The sequence below is a fragment of the Helianthus annuus genome, chromosome 12, assembly GCF_002127325.2.
Source record: "Helianthus annuus cultivar XRQ/B chromosome 12, HanXRQr2.0-SUNRISE, whole genome shotgun sequence".
NCBI classification, from domain to species: domain Eukaryota; kingdom Viridiplantae; phylum Streptophyta; class Magnoliopsida; order Asterales; family Asteraceae; genus Helianthus; species Helianthus annuus.
Genome location: NC_035444.2, coordinates 38,454,956 through 38,476,093, shown reverse-complemented (window position 1 = coordinate 38,476,093; position 21,138 = coordinate 38,454,956). Strand labels below are relative to the sequence as shown.

Sequence of the window (21,138 nt, the reverse complement as noted above, 5' to 3'; positions counted from 1 at the left end):
CACTACAAACGTTACACAATCAAATAGGAAAACATATAAACAATCGATACAAATTCGATTACTGAAAAAGTTTACATTGTGACGAATCTAGATGAACAAGTGCGATCTCCCTCTCAAACTTGTTGAACACACATATTAATGGGCACTATTTATAGCCCTCCTCCCTTTCGCTAACATCCCCTAGCGAATGGGAGTCACTCACTAACCACACCATGCGAATGAGCTCATTCGCTGTATCATTTTCGCAAATGGCTCATTCGCTAACCACATTATTAGCGAATGGCCTTATACCTAAGACACAAAACCATGTTCATTCGTTTTGCACACATATTCGGTGTATGACTCATCCTAACCTATTCGCACAGTAACACACTAAAACGCAGTAACAATAATAGAAAGGAATGCTTATTATATTAATATAATTATTGTCACTTAAAAAGATACTAAAATCATTTTTAAAACAATATTGATAAACCAAAACGCATAGTAAATCATCCTTATCTAAAAAGTCAGACTCATTCATACACTAAATCTTATTCTGATCCTTTAAAAACTAGATAGCTATCTCAAAGTTAAAAGAGTCGTCTCTTAGAGGAAGATTTTGGATTTAATTTCAAGTAAGAAGTAGAATATGATTTATTTGGTGTAATTTAGGAGTTGTAAGTTTTGCCATTAAAAAATAAATAAATAAATGAATACAAAAACTAAAAGAATAAAAAAAAAAGGAATCACAAGGCATAGGTCTAATTTGAAGTTGGATTTAAAATGATCCGATTGAATTTAGACAATTTTAAATCAAGAAGTTACTTGTTTTTCTTTCTCATATTTTTTTGGCAAGCTTCAAATACAAACAAAATAAGTTTTGGTAATTAATTAATTATTATCGTTTTCCAAAACAACATCTTTATATTGCATATGAAGGTCTTTAATCAAACTTATGGTTAGATGATAAACGACACTATTTGTAAAATAAAGTTAGAGGTAAAATTTGGAAGAGAATCGTAAATCAGTTTCTTTTTATAATGTTTTATCTAGTTATATTTTACTTCTCCACTGATAAAATGTACAAACAAATTTTGCATATCTACTTTTTATTTCTGAGTTCTCCTAAAGTGTCTTGAAACATATAATACAATGCATTTTTACTTTGACGAAAATTCGAATTAGAAAACAAATAAAAACAGATACCTCATAGCTTGAAATCACACAATCTAAAGTTTAGGTGCTCAACGAAAATATGGTAAATATGTTAAAATACAATAAATTATATTATATAAAGTAGTTACTTGAAAATATATAAAAAAAATACTCTAAAAAATTTTTATAACTAAATTTGGTTGGCAATATTATAGTTTTCCAAAAAACTTAAGGATTTTATAAATCTAAACTTAACCTAATTACTTGAGAACTATTGAAATTTGAAAGCATGTAATATATCATGACTTCTAATTTTCTAAAAAACTGAAGTATATTACTATAGACTTTTTGTTTTTTGAGATATTTTAAAAAATACTCAAATTTAAATATTTGAAAATAATATAAAGTTTTATAATCAAACATGCTTTCTAATTTATTTCCCTCTCGAATCTTCACCTCCTTCTTTTAATCCCATCCCTCCCACCACACCAACTCGCACCATTATCACTTTCCTCATTTGCTTCTTCCTTTTCGCCGTCGGTGCAATATGTCAATAAATTTAGCGGTTTGTGTCGCCGTCGGTGTGTTGCTCATTGCCATTGCAACGGCCGAAGATCCCTATCGATTCTTTGACTGGAATGTCACCTATGGTGATATCTATCCGCTTGGTGTTCGTCAACAGGTTCGTGTAACTCTATCTAATCTAAACAACTTGTTTCGAGTTTGACTCATACAGTTTAGTTCAGGGTGATATTATTACAGAACACTAGATTATTACGAGAACCAAAATGATAAATCTAAATTATATAACTTTTAGATTAGTGATTCACATTTTTAAAATTTTGTAGTTCATGAATACAAAATGAATACTGATTTATATGTTGTCTATGTATAAAACTATCAAACTAATTTGTTCATATGTGTTTTTAGATTATTAAGTGTTTACCTACACGTGTAGATTATGTTTAGGTAATATATTGGTTATATATGACTTACACTTATGTATGTAAAATCCAACCTAAACCAACTTGTCCACACCTCTAATATAACCATTTTACACCTATGAAGGTTCTACATATGAATATGCATTTAACCATTTTCTTTCATTTAACAAAAAAGGATTATGAGTGATTTATTTTGTTTATGTGTTATGTCTACAAACACCTACATTTACTTCAATTAGTTCATTGACTTAGTAACAATGTGTGTGTGTGTGTGAATTGCAGGGAATTTTGATTAATGGACAGTTTCCTGGGCCTACTATTCACTCTGTTACAAATGATAATCTCATCATCAACGTCATCAACAGCTTAGATGAACCTTTTCTTATCTCCTGGTAATCTCATGTTCTCAATCTTGCTCATCACTGTTACAACGTTATTAGATATGGTTTTATTTTCGAGTTAAATGTCATTTTAGTCCCTGTGGTTTGGGACATTTTGCAATTTAGTCTAAAGGTTTCATTTTTCGCCTGTGGGTTTAAAAAGGTTTCACCGTTGCCATTTTAGTCCACTGGGTCAACTTCATCCATTATTTCTGTTAACGAGAAGGGCAATTCGGTCATTTTATATTACTGAATTGGCCTTTTAGTTAACAGAATTACATATAAAATAACCCAATTGCCCTTCTCGTTAACAAAAATAATGAATTAAGTTAACCCAGTAGACTAAAATGATAATGGTGAAACCTTTTTGGACCCACAGTTGAAAAATGAAACATTTGGATTAAATTGGCAAAATAGCCAAAATCACAAGGACTAAAATGACATTTAACTCTTTATTTTATTTATAAAAACAGTGAAGATTTTTTAAAATTGAAAAAAATATTTTTTCGGAAGAAGATGGATGTTGGTGGGTTTATTGATGATCCAAATACCGGTAAAAGATGGCGACATAACATGGATCTGTTTTGGGGGTTCAAAAACATATTAAATTGCAGTAAAGAATGTCACGAAGTCAATAGGTACTCTAACCGATGAAGATAACACCAAGTTATCATATAACAAATTTTTTAAAGCATCGTGCATGAATCAAGTATATATAATATTTTTCTTTATATGATAATATAAAAATAAAGGAATAAATAAAAATACAAATAAAAAATAAGGGTGTAGACGAGCTCTGAGCTTGTTCGAATAAGGTTGAGTTTGGCTTGGGTATCACACTATGACCAGTAAATTATTTTATTTATACATGTCTATATATTATTACATTTATTGTATTTACTTATTATTATAACTTTAGAGCCATCTTATCTTATCTTATCTTACTATATAATAAAAGAAACCAAATAAATGACACATGTCACTTTCTAAGGTGATCTTTATAAAATTTTACAATAATATAATAAATCCTTTAATTGATTATAAACCAATAAAAATAAATAAATCTATCCTAAAAATACGAACATGCATTTAGATATTAGATTATCCTATTCGTTATCTTTTAAATCTCAAACAATTTATGAGCATCTTATTATTATTATTATTTTGAGTAAACTTATATTTTGCTTTTTGTAGTTTGGTCGTTTAAATGGTTTTGCTCCAATCTTTTAAAAATAGCAATCTTACACCCTGATCTATGAAACCCATCACGATTTCACTCCCCGCCCCAAACAACATCCATTTTAATAGTTAAAAATTGTCACGTGCATAACACATGATGGGCAATTATGACCATAATTAGACCAATACCTAGACTGAAACCTGACAATTTTTAACGTTTAAAATGGATTATGTTTGGGGCAGGAAGTCAAATTGTGATAAGTTAACCATTAAATTGATATGCTTAAAATCCATAGTTCCCACTACGATTTTTAGGATAAAACGAAGTGGTATTGTTATAAGATATTTTTGATATTGTTCTATGTACATTTATATATAAGATTTAGAGAAGAATATTTATCATAAGTTTACGTTATATATTTATGTACATATTTTAGCAAATGTATATCATTATTAAAACAAACTCTCATATTAGAATGCGAGAAAATATATTAACTGGTTTGTTTTTTAAAAGTTGGCTTGTGCTTAGCAAACGATAGCTTTATTATTCAACCCGTGTAATACACGGGACTATAACTTAGTACATAATATATACCACACAAACCTCTATATATATTATGTAATATATATTTGTTATCTTTAATAAAAGTTTTTATAATTTTTATTAATAATGGAATTGCTTAGACCTGCAAGAATACTTAAGTTTGGTATATACTCGAACATAATATTGTTTATCAAATGACTTCATATATGAGATCAAGATTTTAGCCTTTCGATTTTGAGTAGTTTACAAATGGTAAAGAGAAAATAGGAAAAAAATCATATATTTGGTATAATTATATCTTCATAGTTACGAAATAAATAAATAAATTTTGTGTATCCATTCCATTCCATTCCACTTTACAATAAAGTAGATACAGGATAAGCAGTGCGTTCGTGATTTATATATGAAAGGAAAAAATAGATACCTTGACAAAATTTTAAGTATAAATAAAGAAAAGTAGTACAAAGTAAAGTCGACATATGTTAACACAATTATAACACAAATAAAATAAATAATGTATTTGAACTTGTGGATATCATTAATAAAATTAATAAGATAAATAAAATAAATTTGTAGATAAACTTTATCTAAACTAAACATAATCATTTAAATAGGGAAGAGACCATGAGAAAACACGTTTTTATAAGAAAAATAGAAAACTCTATTTAACCATTAGTCTTTGACCTTAAGAAATAAACCTAAAAGCTAAAAAATAAACGCTAACGCTAAACTCTAAACTCTAACTTCTAAAAATTAAATTCTAAACCCTAAACACTAACAGAGAAAATATTCAACACAAATATCAATCGTTTAACAGAGTTTTTTTTTTTCAAGTTTTCTCACGAATAAAAAGATTTGTCATAATTCTTTTACTCATATAAATATATATAGCTAAAAACTAGATAATATGTTTGTGAGTCCATTAAGGGTTATTCACTTATTCTAAGAGTATCACACCCATCTATTTTATTTGTCATACCTAATATTTATAGGGGGAGTGGGTGAATGCTTTAGCCAAACCCTTATTTAAATATATCGTTAACTAAATTCGGGTATTTCTTGGAGTTGCAAAAACTCAGACATAAAGCTTGTGACGTATGAAAAACCACTCGTTTTAATTTTAATATAAACAATGAATGTCTCAAAGTTACGTATGTTACAGATTTTAATGTTGCTTCTATAAATAGAAAAAAGTAACATAACGCGCTAAAAGGCAATTATGTCTTGTAGTTTGGTAGTAAGCATGATTAATAAACTGGTTTGTACCAATGCAATAGAAAATGTAACATGTTTGATTATTTCCCTTCTTAGGGGACTAGGGGTGGAATCACTAGTGATGGATTCCATCACTCCCACTATCCAATCAACTAATGCCATGTCATCAATCCAATTTCCATCACTAGTGATAGAAATGTAGGAGGGGTGGAATCACTAGTGATGGGGATTCCAATATACAAGTATTAATGCACAATGTACAAGTCATACCCTATAAAACTCAAAAAGTTTAACGCGTTGTGTGCAGCACGCGTTGTTTTTATCACGCGTGGAACAAGGGGCGGCGGCGGTGTGCAACATGTTGATCACGCGTGGAAGTTGGCTATAACGTGCCCGCCCCGAGTCCTCTTATTACAATTCATTCGAATGTATTGATCACGAAAACATGCTTTTGTAGGAACGGTATCCAACAAAGAAGAAATTCGTTCGAAGACGGGGTGTATGGAACAACATGCCCAATCCCACCAGGCAAAAACTTCACATACATCATGCAGGTTAAAGATCAAATAGGAAGCTTTTACTACTTCCCTTCTCTAGGGTTCCACAAAGCCGCTGGCGGCTTTGGAGCTATCAGGATTCTTAGTCGTCCAAGAATCCCTGTGCCATTCGATGAACCCGCCGATGATTTTACTGTTCTAATCGGAGATTGGTACAAGTCTAACCATACGGTAAACTTCTGAGCCTCACCTTTTTTTCCTTGCTTAGTATTTAATTTATAATTTGTTACACATTTTGGGTTTTTATAATGTCTTTTTATTTTAGCTCTGTTTTTTCAATTTTTATATTTTAAATACTTAGAATTTTTCTAGATATTTTGTTAATCTATTTTCTTTTAATGTTCGTGAAAGTCTTTATTGAATTGTATTTTAAATTTGGCGCCTATGGTTTAAAGTGTAGTAACAAAGATTTGCATTAATTGCGGAGTGAGTGATGTCTGCTTTGTTTACTTTTGAAGCAAGGAATTTGTGTTCTTTAACTTGACAACAACTTTTTAAGTGGGTCACTAGTTAGACTTCTCTTTCAATCTCTTTATTTATATATGTGGAAATTTAATAAAATAATAACATTTAAACTATCCTCAAAATGCATATTGTTTGAATCTAGTTTTCTCCCACCAAAATTAGTTTTATATAAATAATCTCAGTGGTTAGTAGGGCAATTAGCTCATGTCATATGTAATTCTGTTAATTAGAAAGACAATTCGGCTATATAAAATAATCGAATTGCCCTTCTAGTTAACAAAAAAATGGATAGAGTTAATCCAATAGACTAAAATGACAACATTTGAAACTATTTGAACTAAAATAACAACGTTTCAAACCTTTGGACTAAACTGACAAAATTGTCTAAACCATTTAACTCTAAAAAAATATTCATTTATCAAATGTAATAATTTATGCCGGCCAAAAAAATATTGTAATAGTTTATGTTTCAGGAATTTTCTTAAATTGTGGAGTTTTTGTAAAGTGTCATATAACTACTTGTTCTATTTTGGTTTCCTTTATGCCATTTTATGACTACAAGCTTATGCCAAATGTACTTGTTTTTTAGGACTTGAAAGCGATTCTAGACCGAGGACATAAGCTTCCAAACCCTGATGGAATCCTTATCAATGGACACGGCCCGAATGGTTCTACCTTCACGGTCGAACAAGGTCATATTTTAGAGTTCTTTTTTTTTATTTCTTTTAGTTTTTTCTGTTCCTATAATTTGAGCGAAAAGCGTCAATCCTGGGCCCTCCGGGCTTATAGGTTTTGGACTTTTGGTACAGTTCTAGTAGGTTACATAAATAGACTGTAACCTACTAGAACTGTTAAATAAATAGAGTGTAACCTACTAGAACTATTAAAAACCGAAAAATAAGAATTTGTCAACTGAAACCGGACCAGAAAATCGATATTGGTTGCACCTAAGCGGGCTTACATTTCATATTATATAGAATGAACCTTATAGATATGAATCATGAGGATCTCAAACCAATTGTTCATTCTTTTTCATAAATAACAGGAAAGACATACCGATTAAGGATATCAAACGTGGGACTACAAAACTCGCTCAATTTCCGCATTCAAAACCACAGGATGAAACTCGTCGAAGTTGAAGGGACACACACCGTCCAACAAATGTATTCTTCTCTCGACATTCATTGCGGTCAATCCTATTCTGTCCTGATCACGGCTGACCAACCGGGCCAAGACTACTTCATTGTTGTCTCCTCTCGGTTTAGCGCCCCAATCCTAACCACCACTGGAGTTCTCCATTACACCAACTCTGCTGGCAAAGTCTCTGGCCCAATCCCTGGTGGCCCAACCATCCAAGTTGACTGGTCCCTCAACCAGGCCCGGTCCATTAGGAGTAACCTTACAGCTAGTGGGCCAAGGCCCAACCCGCAAGGCTCATACCATTATGGTATGATCAACACTAGCCGAACCATCATCATCCAAAGCTCGGCTGGAAGAGTTGATGGCAAGCAAAGATATGGGCTCAATGGTGTCTCGTTTAAGCCCGCTGATACTCCCTTAAAGTTGGCTGATTATTTCAACATTGGAGGCTTTCGAGTTGGAAGCATTTCTGATCGGCCCCAAGGACGGAGGTTGCATCTTGATACCGCTGTAATGGGGGCCGATTATAGAACTTTCATCGAAATCGTCTTCCAAAACCCTGAAGATATTGTCCAGAGCTATCACATTGATGGCTACCAATTCTTTGTTGTTGGGTAAGCACCAAAAACATCACATTTAGCATTTTCTGCATTGGGCCCAGCCCACAAGGCCCATACGGCCATACTAAGTCTTAACATGTGACATAAAATTTAAATGTAACACTAACGTTGTTATATGGTGACAGAATGGATGGAGGCGTATGGAGCGAGGGTAGTCGGAAAGGTTACAATCTTCACGATGGTGTTGCGCGTAGCACCATTCAAGTGTATCCAAAATCGTGGTCGGCTCTTTACGTGCCACTAGATAATGTGGGTATGTGGAACGTAAGGACCGAGTTTTGGGCCCGACAATACCTAGGCCAACAGTTTTATTTACGTGTTTACACCAACTCGGGGTCAATTAGAGACGAATTTCCCATACCGAAAAATGCTCGTCTTTGTGGAAGAGCTGCCGGTCGCCACACACGACCGCTCTAATCTGCCAAGAATAGCTGTATAATGAGGACAAGTTTAGATCTGATAAGCTACGTAACTTATAGTTGTGGTGCTACATAAGCACTCTATCGGATTATATCACTACTACAAATGTTAATGACCTTAATCTCGAGGTCACATTGTTTTTATTTTATGTTTTTTTTCCACTTATATTAGTTTTTATTTTATTTTATTTTTTTATAAGTTTTTGTTGGAATTAAGAAATTCGGTGTGATTGTAATAAGCCACTTGTTTGTTAGAAATATCCTTTTTTTTATTAGATTGTTTTCCATTAGTATTCATGAAAATTATGTAAAGGGTTATTTCACTAGATTTTGAAGTAATTTAAGCATTTAATCACTGAGGGAACAACTTTTTTTTTTTTGAACTTTTATCCAATAAAAAGTTGACACATGTTCATACTTCGAACGTCACATTTTTTAGGACTACGAACCCTGTGAAAATCATGTTTCTCTTACACTTCACTGTGGAACCAGCCAAATATGTCACGTGTCTATGGGATTCACGATTTATCATACGTGTCCAAAACATTACAGCAAAAATAGATGGCCAAGAACGAAATCCAGATTCACCCTTTTTTGGATGGAATAATGCGGCTGTGGCCCCGCTATGAGATTTTCGTTTTTGAATTTTGGTTGAGGTGTGGTGTTTTGATTGGATACACTTGGCTAAATGATATACTGTTTTTTTCTCTAATATACATACCATGAATATATTTCTATTGTTGCATACTTGCATTTGCATTTGCATTTCATACACTCTATAACAAAGATACGACACCAATAATTAAGCATTTTGCATAGCATTTAGTCACAAAAAAAAACTTATATCCATATTAATATCTTCTTTTTAGTACACATTTGAACATGATGTATTATATAAGATCATCCTTAATCTTTCCAGGATGCACCCAACGCCTTTGCCATGAAGCTATAACAATCTACTGATTTATCAATCTGCAATTTAGGTTTCAAAAATCCGTGTTCTTGTCACGTTTGGTGTATTTGCGTCTGAAAAACATGCATATAAAATATAAACTTGTAAAACGAAGCTAAAGTTAGTTGCGTACCATTATTTGTGTCGAGCTCCCACAGCCATGCCCGGATTTCCTACTGATTCGTCCAATGATTGGGTTAACCTGTGGGCTGTTCTTCACACTTGTACATAGCTCATGTTGCATAGTCTAGAACACGAATCAGACAATCAAGAAAGTATGTGAAAATCATACATGAATCTTTATTACTAGAAACTTGTTATAGTAACAAAACACTTTGAGTAACTTTAGTGGGATGGTTGAGAAACTTGTTACTAGTGCATATATAAAGTTACTTATTTAAAACCACATATCAACTAAAGTTGAAGATTTGCAAACATGAAGTGAAATACACACCGCTAATAGCTTCAACGTGTGTAATGGCACAACACGGTCATCATGATCAGCGGTTAGTAGCATACAAGACGGATATTGTGTAGCCTTGGTGGATGAATCTTCCCATGGTCGTCTAACATTGTGCAATGGTGAGTACCTGATAAAAAGAATTATAAATTTAGATATAGTTATTTCTAGGTGGTTTGGAGAATGACTAAGTGTTTCTAGGCATTTTTGCAAAGTACAAGTACTTGGCCATTCTCCAGACCACAGCGAAAATATACGTTGAGATATAATTAGCGACTCACTTGATTAGGTAACGAAAATCCTCTTCTCTATCCGAACAACCAAACTCGTGAACCCATGCATGACCTAAAGCACAATATGATAATACTAAACATGTAAGTAAATAACAGGAAAACATTTGTGTATATCTGGCTCGTGTATTGTAGTGTGTGTACTCACCAATGGTAAACTTATGGTACCGTAGCATGTCCATGACCCCGGCATGAGCTAGAGCACAACCAAACAGATCTGGTCTCTGTCACAACAACCATAATCCAACATTCAATCTTGTAGTTTTAGGTGTTTTTTTTGAACTTTTTGTACTTTAGGGCAATTCATTGCAGTTGTAACTTATAAGCGAACTCAGCAAGTTTGCTCGGGTAGCAAACAAACTCCATAGAGTTTGGTGAAAAATTATGGAGTCCTTGCCACCCAAGTAAACTTCTTGAGTTCGCTTACAAGGGTAGCAAACTCATCCCTAAACAAACCACTTGCAAAAAAGAGTTCCAAAGAAAAAGAGAAAGATATGATACCTGATTTATGCAAGCACCTATGAGGATGCCACCATTGCTTCCACCTTCAATACATAACTTGCTGGGATTAGTGTAGCCTTTCGAAATAAGGTACTCAGCTACCGAAACAAAGTCATCAAAGCTGTTTTGTTTGTTCGCAAGCGACCCGCCTTGGTGCCATTCTTCGCCATACTCTCCACCACCGCGAATATTCGCAACACAAAACACGACACCTAGGTGCCGTGCCAAAACAACACGCGTCATGTCAAAAGACGGCGTTAAACTAATGCCATATCCACCATACCCATATAGTAAACACGGGTGCGATCCGTCTAGTTCTATATCCTTCGGAGCCACTATAAATGCCGGGACTCGTGTTCCATCCTTACTATGCACAAACACCTGATTAACATGGTACTCCGCTTGATCGAATCCTGGAACCACAGTATCGCGTAAAACCTTGGAATCCGGACCCGTTGGTTTCAAATCGTAGCGATAAACGACACCTGGATTGATGAAACTACTAAACTTGACGAAAAACATATTATCTTCACGCCTAGCACTAATGTAGTCAATGCTACCTATGTCAATAGGTAACTTGTGCAACAAGGCACCACTCTCAAAATCTCTTATTTGTAAAACATGTTTGCAATCACTTAAATATGTCACAATCATTTGGTTTCTATTAATGGGTAGAACTGACTCAATAACATCATTTTTAGATTCTTGAAGCACTTCAATCCAGTGATCTGGTTTCTTGAGATCTACTCTAACTACCTTGTACCTCGGAGCTTGCTTGTTGGTTAAGAAAGTAAATATTGTGTCATCATTTGCAATGGCTTCGTAACGGGCCTCAAAATCATCGATGAGCTTCACGAAAGGGAGAAGGTCGTCGCGTTTATGACCTTCGAGACCGTTTGGTAACGTAGATAGATTACAACAGTAGAATTTGTTGAGTGGTATTGCGCCTTGACATATGTTCATAAGAAGGTACTGCCAAAGATACGAAAATAATCATGTTTGGTTTGTAAAATCGATAAGAATATTGATAACCTCAAACATAAGGTCTTATTATTTGAATAATATTTCATCAATACTAGAATAAACAAATTAACCTTCAAAATTAACAAAATAGACATGCATACTCAGCTTTGACAAAATAGACAAAGATAAAAGGAGTCAATTCATCAGGAGATGCCAAATAAGATCCGTATATAAAAACTCGTGGTGAAGTACAAAGGAATCCACATAATAACCAGTCTTGAGACACGTGCAAAAACAAGGGCCAAATAGTCCATGTCTAGAATTTAGTCTCCTGGTTTTAGCCGGCCCTTGCTTTTTTTTATCTGTTGGCTATTTAGCATGCGCTTTTTCATCTTTAGGCAATTTAGCTCTCACTTTACACGTGTCTTTTTTATTGGTTTTATGTGAACCCGTTGTATTTTGCTATGAGTTTTTGTGTATGGTTGTATGCTATTTAAGCGCACGGATCATGTTTGGCAAGGGCTAAATGACCATATTTAACTTTGAAGGTCAACATGTCTATTCTAGTAATTTTCCCTAATGAATTTATGTAATTTACTTTTCTAATTATCATTCTAAAGATAGAAAATATCATTCATTCATGAGCACGTACCTTTCCATCATCCGAGAGTCTCGCTTCAAGAATGTGTGTCGGGTTTTCAAGATTTTCCCAACATAATATATCTTCGGATTGTTTCGTCCCTAATAAATGATAATAGAGTTGATGATTGTGGTTAACATTCACTTCTGTGCCAGCATCCATGTTCTCGCTATCCCTGAATGAAAAATGTGTCACAACTTCAGGTATTATTATATTTAAAACTATGATTTAAAAAAAGAAGTTATCCTAAAACAATATAAATAATAATGAAATGAATTACTTAGGAGCAGGAAAACGACAATAGAAAAATCCCTTTGTGTCATGAGTCCAACTGATCGATGTAAACTTCAGCTGCAAAATATATATAAAGAACAACAAGTCAAAACGTTTTGTTGGTCAAATGATAGGTCAAATGAACTTTGGGATCTACTTGATTAAAATTTGAATCGAGCGAGCTAAAACAAACTCGAGCCTGAGCTCGAGACTCTATTGGAGTTCATTTAATAAACTAGCTTAAGTCAAAGCTTTGTTTATCAAGGTTGATTAGACTCATGATTTTTTTTTTTTTTTGGAAGATGGGGCCATTTTTATTTATTTATTAATATTAATAATGTACGAATGAGTAATTTGAATATGATTCCCAAATTCATAATCTGTTTTATGTTATAACTAAGGAAAGATAAAATCATAAAATATCGTATTTTTGTAAACCAACGGGTTGTCAATAACCAAAAGTAATCATTAAACCTTACCCATGAAAGTTTGTCTGGCTCGATGGTCTTATTAGCAACACACATAACTTGTAGAGTTAACCAATCACTTCCACTTGAGCTTAGACCATAAGCCAAGTATTTTGCATCATGGCTAACCTCGCAAACTCGTAAAGCAACGGTTCCATCCTCGCTTAGTTGATTCGGATCGAGCAAAACCTCGCCTTCGTCATTTAAACTATCCTGATAATCACAAAAGGCGATGTATATAAATTATTTACTTTCAAAAAAAAAAAAAAAACCGTAGTCGGTGCATTTATATTAATTTTTTTCGTATTAATTAGTTTCAAGAGATTATTAGGCATAAAGTATGATATTATATCAAAAGATAACAAGTGGATGGTGTGTTAAAAGGCATTTATAAGCTACTTACCTAGTTGTGCTAAATCAAATTTTATTGGGCTCAATTATACAGGAACTTAAAAGAGAACAAGCCCAAAAGAACTTTGAAGAACAATTGTGGGCTCAAATTAAATTGGAGTACAGTCCACTAAAAGAAGAGTCCAGGAAAATAAAGGGGATTTTGGGCCGGTCTATCCTAGAGACACAGTCATCAATATAATCTAATCTTATTCATCTAGTTGTTAGCTAGAGTACATATATGCTAATCACAAATTAACTTGTGAATTTTTAAATTTTTGAATTTTTGCAATTTGTAACTAACTAATATGATTATTAGCATATGAATACTAAATAGCAAAACCATTTTATCTAAATATATAATTAATTAATTAATTATAAATCGCTTACTTGAATGTAGAGAACTCGATGTGGGCATAAGCCTGGATTATGAAAATAAAAATACTTATTCCCTCTCTGAAACGGACACCCGTAGCGGGGGTAATCAAATGACTTGGTCATGCACGCATGAAGCTTCTCCCGATAATTGCAATTCGAAAGCACTGACTCCGTCACTTTCATCTGCTTTTCGACAAACTCTTTTACCTCTTTAGAATCAGGATCCTCGAGCCTATAATCCAAATATAAGTTTTAACAAACACGATATTCTTATACTTAAAATGATTTAATAGTTTTTATGTTCATTTAGGATATGGTTTAAAGAGAACCTTAAAACATATGATAAACAATTTAAAAAGTTAAAGTTCAAAAATGTAAAATAATTCTTATAAAGCTATGATTTTGGAAACTTTATATTATACGAAGTAATTCATAAATAATTTTAGAAAAGCACTTAAAATATGTTAAATGTGTAAAAAAAAATAAGTACATTGAGTTACCATCTATAGGGATCAGAAATAGGAACACCATGATAGTTATCAACCACATAATCGTCTCGACGAGTATCTGGGTATCGCAATGGCTCACACGCGACACAATCCGAGCCCATACCCAACCTGAAATAGATAGAAAGCGAGATCGATTTTGAGGGGTTCGTTTTTTAAATAACTTACTTGGGTTTTGTCATCAGTTATATAATGATTTAAACTTCCAAACAGGGAATCCAAGAGTCCAAAATGTGTGCAGATGAGAACATCATGGTTTTGTTGTGTGTGGTTAATGTTGTTTATTACAAAATTTAGAATTATTATTCTCCATAGAAAACGTGAAAATGTTGACATTTTGTTTTATTGTGACTTCATTTTTGTTTTTCCAGAGCATATTTGGATATCCAGTGCACAATTTATATTGACGATCTTGCCCCCGTATCTTCAGTCATTTTCACTCTCCTCTCAATTATTTTTCTTTGATAACGTGTTATATGTTTACATTACTTTTTTGTACGCAAAACGAGCGTTTAGAATATGTGAAAACGAAATATTATGTTAGGGAATTAGGGTATCAAAATAATAGCGGAAGCGGTTTATATAATTTTATATAATTTACCAAAAGCCGATTATATAAATTTGATTTATTAATTCGATTAAACAAATAAAAGGAATAAACAACCATAGAGGGTTTTAGTAATCAACCTTTGACGACTACACCGGAATTGTAACACGCGGGTTACAACGAATCCTCGCTAGTAGGAAGTTCACAACCGAGCACAAGATACCCGAGAGTAGAACCGGCCAAGAAGAAGACGCGGCGATGCTTGGTCGACGGCAAAAGGGTGGAGGCAAGCTTAGGAGGGTGGCTAAGGTTTTGTGGTTTTATAAAAGCGTATCTAGGGTTTCCACCTTAAACATCCTTTTATAAAACTCAATCTTACATTAAGGCCCTTTAAGATTATACAATTATAATCCTCTTAATAACACTAGTAAAAAAAAACAACTTTTAGAAGCGTTTGAAATTTTTTTTTGAAGCGGTTTTGATAAGCAAACGCTTCAAAAACCCAAAAGGAGCTAAATTACTACTATAACCCTAATAAAACCGCTACCTATATAAAGAGTCCGATTTACTTGATAAAAAAATCTATTTTAAATAATATTTTTTACATTGAAACGCTTCTAATAATCTCATAAACTCTATTTTAATTCAATTAATAATAGACCCCCAAAATACTCTTTTTTTAACAGCTTTAATCTTCTCTGTCCTCAATAACTCATTTAAAATAAATAACTACTTTTTTAAAACACAAATTTAATTTCAATCGATTTCTAAAGATATTAACTACAGCCATATTATTAAACCCAAAAATAATCAGTCGTCTTTAACTTCGTAACAAACGTCTTCAATCTCATAACAAAGATCTTCGTGTGATAGGTTTTAACATTAGATTATCTTATTACAAAGTTATTAATAAATTTATTTATGTACAATTATTTGTTTGTAGTTTTAATGACCGCCCAAAATTAATCAAGTTCAAACCGATTTTCAGAATTATTGGGTTTCCTTCTAAATTGGTGTATAGAGATGGATATGATCGGATGATTCCGTTGGTAGCACGATAATACTTTAGTAGTCCGTCACCGATTTAACTTTGGCGTTAAAAAAAACAACCATTTAATTACTCGAGGTTATTTTTTAGGCCAAATTACACTTTTCGTCCTTTATGTTTCAATGTTTCGACAGACGCTGTCCTTTAACTTTAAAAATTACACTGTATGTCCTTTATGTTTGCAATCATTAACGGGCGGTGTCCTTTCAGCTAAACACATTTAACTTTTTTATGGTAAAACCCCTCACGTGTAACTTTGTAAAACTCCTTAACAGCAGGGACCATATGTGTAACTTTCTAAAAGCCCACACCTGCAACCCATTTCCATTCTTCTCTTTATCATTAAGATGAAAAAGAAAACTTCATCTTGCTCTTCAATTATTTATATTACCAATGTCATCATCTCTCTCATTTCAACATCCTTGTCTAACAGTAGCCCGGTTTGTTCACCGACACCGTCCTCTTGTTCTCTCTTTCCATCGCTGATGAGTGTGTAGTGTAATATATTTTTAATGTATAATTAAGTCCTTTTTTTACACCTTTAGCCAAGTTTTAAATTTATAAAACACGATATTCACTAACACTAAACACACATATGGGCAAGTGCACCCATCGTGGACGTAGTATAGTGTTGGTAAGATACCGAGGTCGTCCAAGGACACAAGAGCTTTTAGTACCGGTTTATCCTCAACGTCTAATCAAATCAAAAAGTTAGAAAAATGTTTTTAAACTAAGAAAATAAAAAACTAACTAAATGCTGAAAAATAAAATAAAAATAAAAACAGATAGACAAGATGAATCACTTGGATCCGACTCGTGTATTAGTATAACCTTTGATTATTTTTGCACTTTTGCACTTGTTTAAGAGATTATCTTAGTTATTGTAGTAGGCCCCTCTTTTGAAGGCGACGTTACCCTCAACCTAGTAGTTTGAGTCAGCAAGGATACAATCCTAAAGGGTTGGATTATTGGAAGATAATGAATTAGGTTATTAATGCAAATTGTGGTAGGCCCCGCTTTTGGCGGTGACGTTACCCTCGGCTAAGTAGTCTGAGTCAGCAGGGATACAGTCCTAAATAGTCGGGTTATAGTATTAATAGTAGTTAACTTATGAGGGGGTCAAAGAGTTTGGATCCCCGCCATCCAATACCTATGGGCATTGAAGGAGATCCTACTAAATTTGACCCAGGTCCCTTGCAGGACCTCTAAACGCTGAACAAGGGCAAGACCCTTACCAAACCGTTCCCTTAACCCCCGACCAGGTAGCCAACATACCTCCATATAGACCGTGGAGATATGAATGGTGAAAATCTTTTATTTTATATAGACAGTAAAATAATGCCAAGACACCACGGACAAACGATAAGGAAAGATCACCTTCAACATAAGCAACTAGTTATTAAAGTCATTAATACAAAACCAAATAAAAAGTGCAAAAGATTAAAAATAAAAAGTATTATACTAAACACTTGTCTTCACCAAGTGATGTAAGAGACTTAGGCAAACATGGCCTTGATTGTCAATAACTCTTACTATCAATCTTGGATCCCGAGACGACTCACACACTCTACGATGGACAATGGATGATGGTGTTATGGTGGTGGTGGGTGGTGGATGAAGTGTGAGAGAGGTGGTGTGCCAAGGGATGGATTGGAATGAAACCAAGCACTCCTATTTATAGGCTGAACAGAAGGCTGGGCACGGCCCCGTGTCCGCTGGACACGCCTCCGTGCCCGTCTGACACTCTCTCTCTTCATTAATTGTAATTCGCAATTACAATTAATGCGCCTGCTGTACTTTCGCCACGCCCCCGTGCTCACTGGACACGGCCCCGTGGTGGGCAATAAAAGCTTCTACAGGTTTGTCTTTTCTGCTGCTTCTTGGGCACGGCCCCGTGCTGGCTGAGCACGGGGCGTGTTCAGGCTTCTGTTTTCTCTTCTTTGCTTGGGAAGATGCCGTTGAGGGTTCGGGCAGTCTACTTTTATTCCTTTTCTTGTATTTATGTTAGAATTAGCTGTCTTTTTGCTTCTTTTGTGAATTTGAGCTCGTTTCATCCTGAAAATACAAAAGGAAGACAAAAACACTCTTTTTCCAACATTAGTACTTAAAAAGGGTTAGTTTTATGCCTTAATTGATGTCATTTATATGTTGCATTTTACACACATCAACCGCCCAAAACCACCGCCATAAAACCCCTAGAACCATCGCCGCCAAGAAACCCTCAGCTGCCTACCACCATCTACTTCATCCCTAGATCCGGCCGGCCAAGCTAGGTTTACGGCAAACCTCCGGCGACCAGATCTAACCTTGCATACCTTATTATGATGTGGATCGACATCTTTAATCTGCATTTCTTGATCATAGTTTAAACGCCTTTGGCTCAATTTTTTAATTCATCGATGTCGTCTTGCTAGAGAACTCAGGTGATAATCGGTTTCATAATATCAAAATATGTTAATTACATTAAAATATCAGTAGGTAAATAATTTGCAAGTTCGTTGTTGATTAAAACGTTTTTTAATGCAAAAAAAGGCATTTTGGCCAAAGTTGGGCATAATATAGAAACTTGCATGTAAACTCATAATCTGATCATGATTGTGAGGTTCGTGTTATGATCGATTTCGTAACTCCGTTGAATGCGTAGATCACGTATCTTGTGCAGAATCCAAGTACGTGAGTGGATCAGACAAGAATCAAGTAATTAAATGTTGTTTTCTATTGATGACGTAAACGTACAATACCACGAAAACAAACGACAAGAGTTTCTTTCTGTCTCTAAAAGTACCAAATGAACAAGACTAACACTCATATATATAGGCCTAGTACATTCGCAGATACCCTGGAACGAACCTACAAGTTTGGCGCAGACCTACACTGAATGCGAATGGCCAATAAGCACGAATCAGCAACTGGCGCGGATCAGCATGCGCGGATCCGTGCGAACCAACTCCAAACCCTAGCTTTGCGCCCTTTCGTGCGAACCAGCATATACATGTGTGTATTCTTCAGTTTAACCAATGTCTTGTCCTATTTGCTTAGCTACGATAAGTTATTGATGCAAGTGATAGACATATGCGCTCACAGACTCCCCCTTTGATATTGATGCAGTCAATTTCGTAGCTTTTTCTTTCACTCTGAGTCTTTAGCAAGCTTTGACCTCTTCCACACCTAAGGACCCAGAACTTCCAGAGAGGATGATAGAATGATTTTAAGAATGGTGCACTTGAAAATCGAGGTCTAAGGTGCTATTTATACTTGGAGATCATGATTCTAATCATCACAGGTGTTAGCAAGAGTTAGGGGATGAGCACAAGTATCCCTTAACGTGGCAAGAGCAGCCATGAAGCCCTCTGGTTCGATTTAATGGTTTCATGCAGGTTTGCTTGGTGCCCACACATTTTTGTCGCTGGCGACCCTCTACGAATTGTAGAGGGTTCGCTTTTGCGCTCCGTAGAGGCCTGGGTGCACCAAGTTTTCACCACCTCCTTGCGGACCGTATAGACTAGTTGTCCACGGTCCGTAGACGACGACCAAAAAATCCAAAAATTTCATATGTTTCCATATATAGTCCCCCCATATGCTAACTTTTAAATATTGTCACAAATGGTCCCTCTCGTCCAATATTTGGCTCATCTGATAGTATTGGATCGACCGTATAGCATCAAGTTCGCGGTCCGTAAAGGGTCACTCAGAGGCATAGTTTCAGAATGTTGACACCTTTAGTCCATCCATATTCATACTTTCAGTAATTGCCAAAATTAGTCCCTCTCGGCAAACATTAGGCAAAATTAGAGTCAACCCGGTTGGGTTGGCGGTTTGACCCGTTTAACCCATTGTATAATATTATATTAATACGCTGAAAAAAAATTCGGGTTGAACGGGGGCCGGGTTCGGGTCAGCCTGTGAATATCCAGGTCAGGTTCGGGTTCATATAGATGAAACGATTTTCGGGTTCGGGTCGGGTTAAACCCGCGAACACGACTCGTTTAGCACCCCTATCTAGCTTTTACCCGCCGTGAACACGACCAGTTTGGCAACCCTATCTATCTTCTATGCTTTTTTTATAAATCAAGTTGTATTATATCATTTCTAAAATGTAATTTGAATTTTGAACTTAATTCATGATAGAAACGTAAGGGTGAGCGGGGCGTTTTGCGAGGAGGAGTTTGGTGAGGCGAGTCCCCGAGCGGGAACACCGCCGCCGACCCCTCGGGGAGGCTAAGCGGGGAGTGGGGAGTGGTGGGTGTTCACCGCATGAAGGGAGAGATGGAGAGGGTGGCCCACCAGATTTTCAACCAATCAAGTTATTTTCCTTTTTTTTCTTTTTGATTTTTTCAACTTAATTAAAAAATAAAAAAACAAGTCCCCCAAGAGAGGAGTGCCGCCATCAAATTGAGGGTGTGGGGGGCGGGGGAGTTAAGTGGGGAGTTAACGTGGCGCGTGCTGATTGGCTGTGGGTAAGAGAAGTCACTCCCCACTTAGACCATGTGTAGTGGTTAAGAAAAATAATGCCCCACCATGGGGCATTATCCGACACATGGCAATCCAGTTAGCATGGGGCGTTATTGCAAAAGTGGCATAGTGGGAATAATGCCCAAATAATCCCCCTTCCAATCATTAAACAAAAAAAAAGCTAACTAATTTCTTATTGGCCAGTCAAAGATCAGTCAACCCATCACACTCCCTTCTTGGCGTTTTAATAATAACGCTAACACAATTTTTTTTCAAAAATAACCTCCCAAAACGCCCTATGTAATGGGAGTGGGGGCGTTTTTTTTGGCTTTTTTTGAAAAATAACCCCCCACTACGGGTGGTCTTAGAGGAGTGCCCCTTACACCCTAAGCTAAATCTTTATACGTGGCAGGAACTTGTAAAGTAAAACTCCTAGGAACGTGGGCATCGAAAAATCTAAACCGCCAATGTTTAGCCTAAAATGCCAAACCGCGCGAAACAAAACCTTACTTTATTTTCATATCCCACTCGTCCACAGCTAGGGTTATTTCTTCACAACTTTTGCTACAAATCAGTTAGGGTTCTTTCAAATACGCGATTTCATCACAGATTTCCTCCAAGTCGCATTTAGGGCTTTTCAGAACTGTATTTTTATCGAAGGAAACAATTCA

At 35.1% G+C, this 21,138-nt stretch overlaps 2 protein-coding genes across 2 annotated transcripts; one reads left to right on the top strand and one right to left on the bottom strand.

Moving 5' to 3' along the window:
- Positions 1-1,596: 1,596 nt before the first annotated feature.
- LOC110894666 (L-ascorbate oxidase homolog) lies at positions 1,597-8,926 on the top strand. Its single transcript, XM_022141892.2, has 6 exons — positions 1,597-1,819; positions 2,364-2,473; positions 5,857-6,127; positions 7,011-7,113; positions 7,467-8,175; positions 8,307-8,926. Exons 1-6 carry the CDS (start codon positions 1,685-1,687, stop codon positions 8,596-8,598), a joined length of 1,620 nt encoding a protein of 539 aa, XP_021997584.1. The 5' UTR covers positions 1,597-1,684; the 3' UTR covers positions 8,599-8,926.
- Positions 8,927-9,327: 401 nt separating this feature from the next.
- Positions 9,328-14,591, bottom strand: LOC110894667 (prolyl endopeptidase). The gene is made up of 11 exons (XM_022141893.2): positions 14,415-14,591; positions 13,927-14,146; positions 13,159-13,359; positions 12,687-12,757; positions 12,419-12,581; positions 10,804-11,775; positions 10,451-10,526; positions 10,294-10,357; positions 10,007-10,142; positions 9,686-9,799; positions 9,328-9,572 (listed from the first exon to the last, which is right to left on the bottom strand). The coding sequence occupies exons 1-11, from the start codon at positions 14,522-14,524 to the stop codon at positions 9,507-9,509; spliced, it is 2,193 nt and encodes a 730-aa protein (XP_021997585.1). The 5' UTR covers positions 14,525-14,591; the 3' UTR covers positions 9,328-9,506.
- Between the last annotated feature and the right edge of the window lie 6,547 nt (positions 14,592-21,138).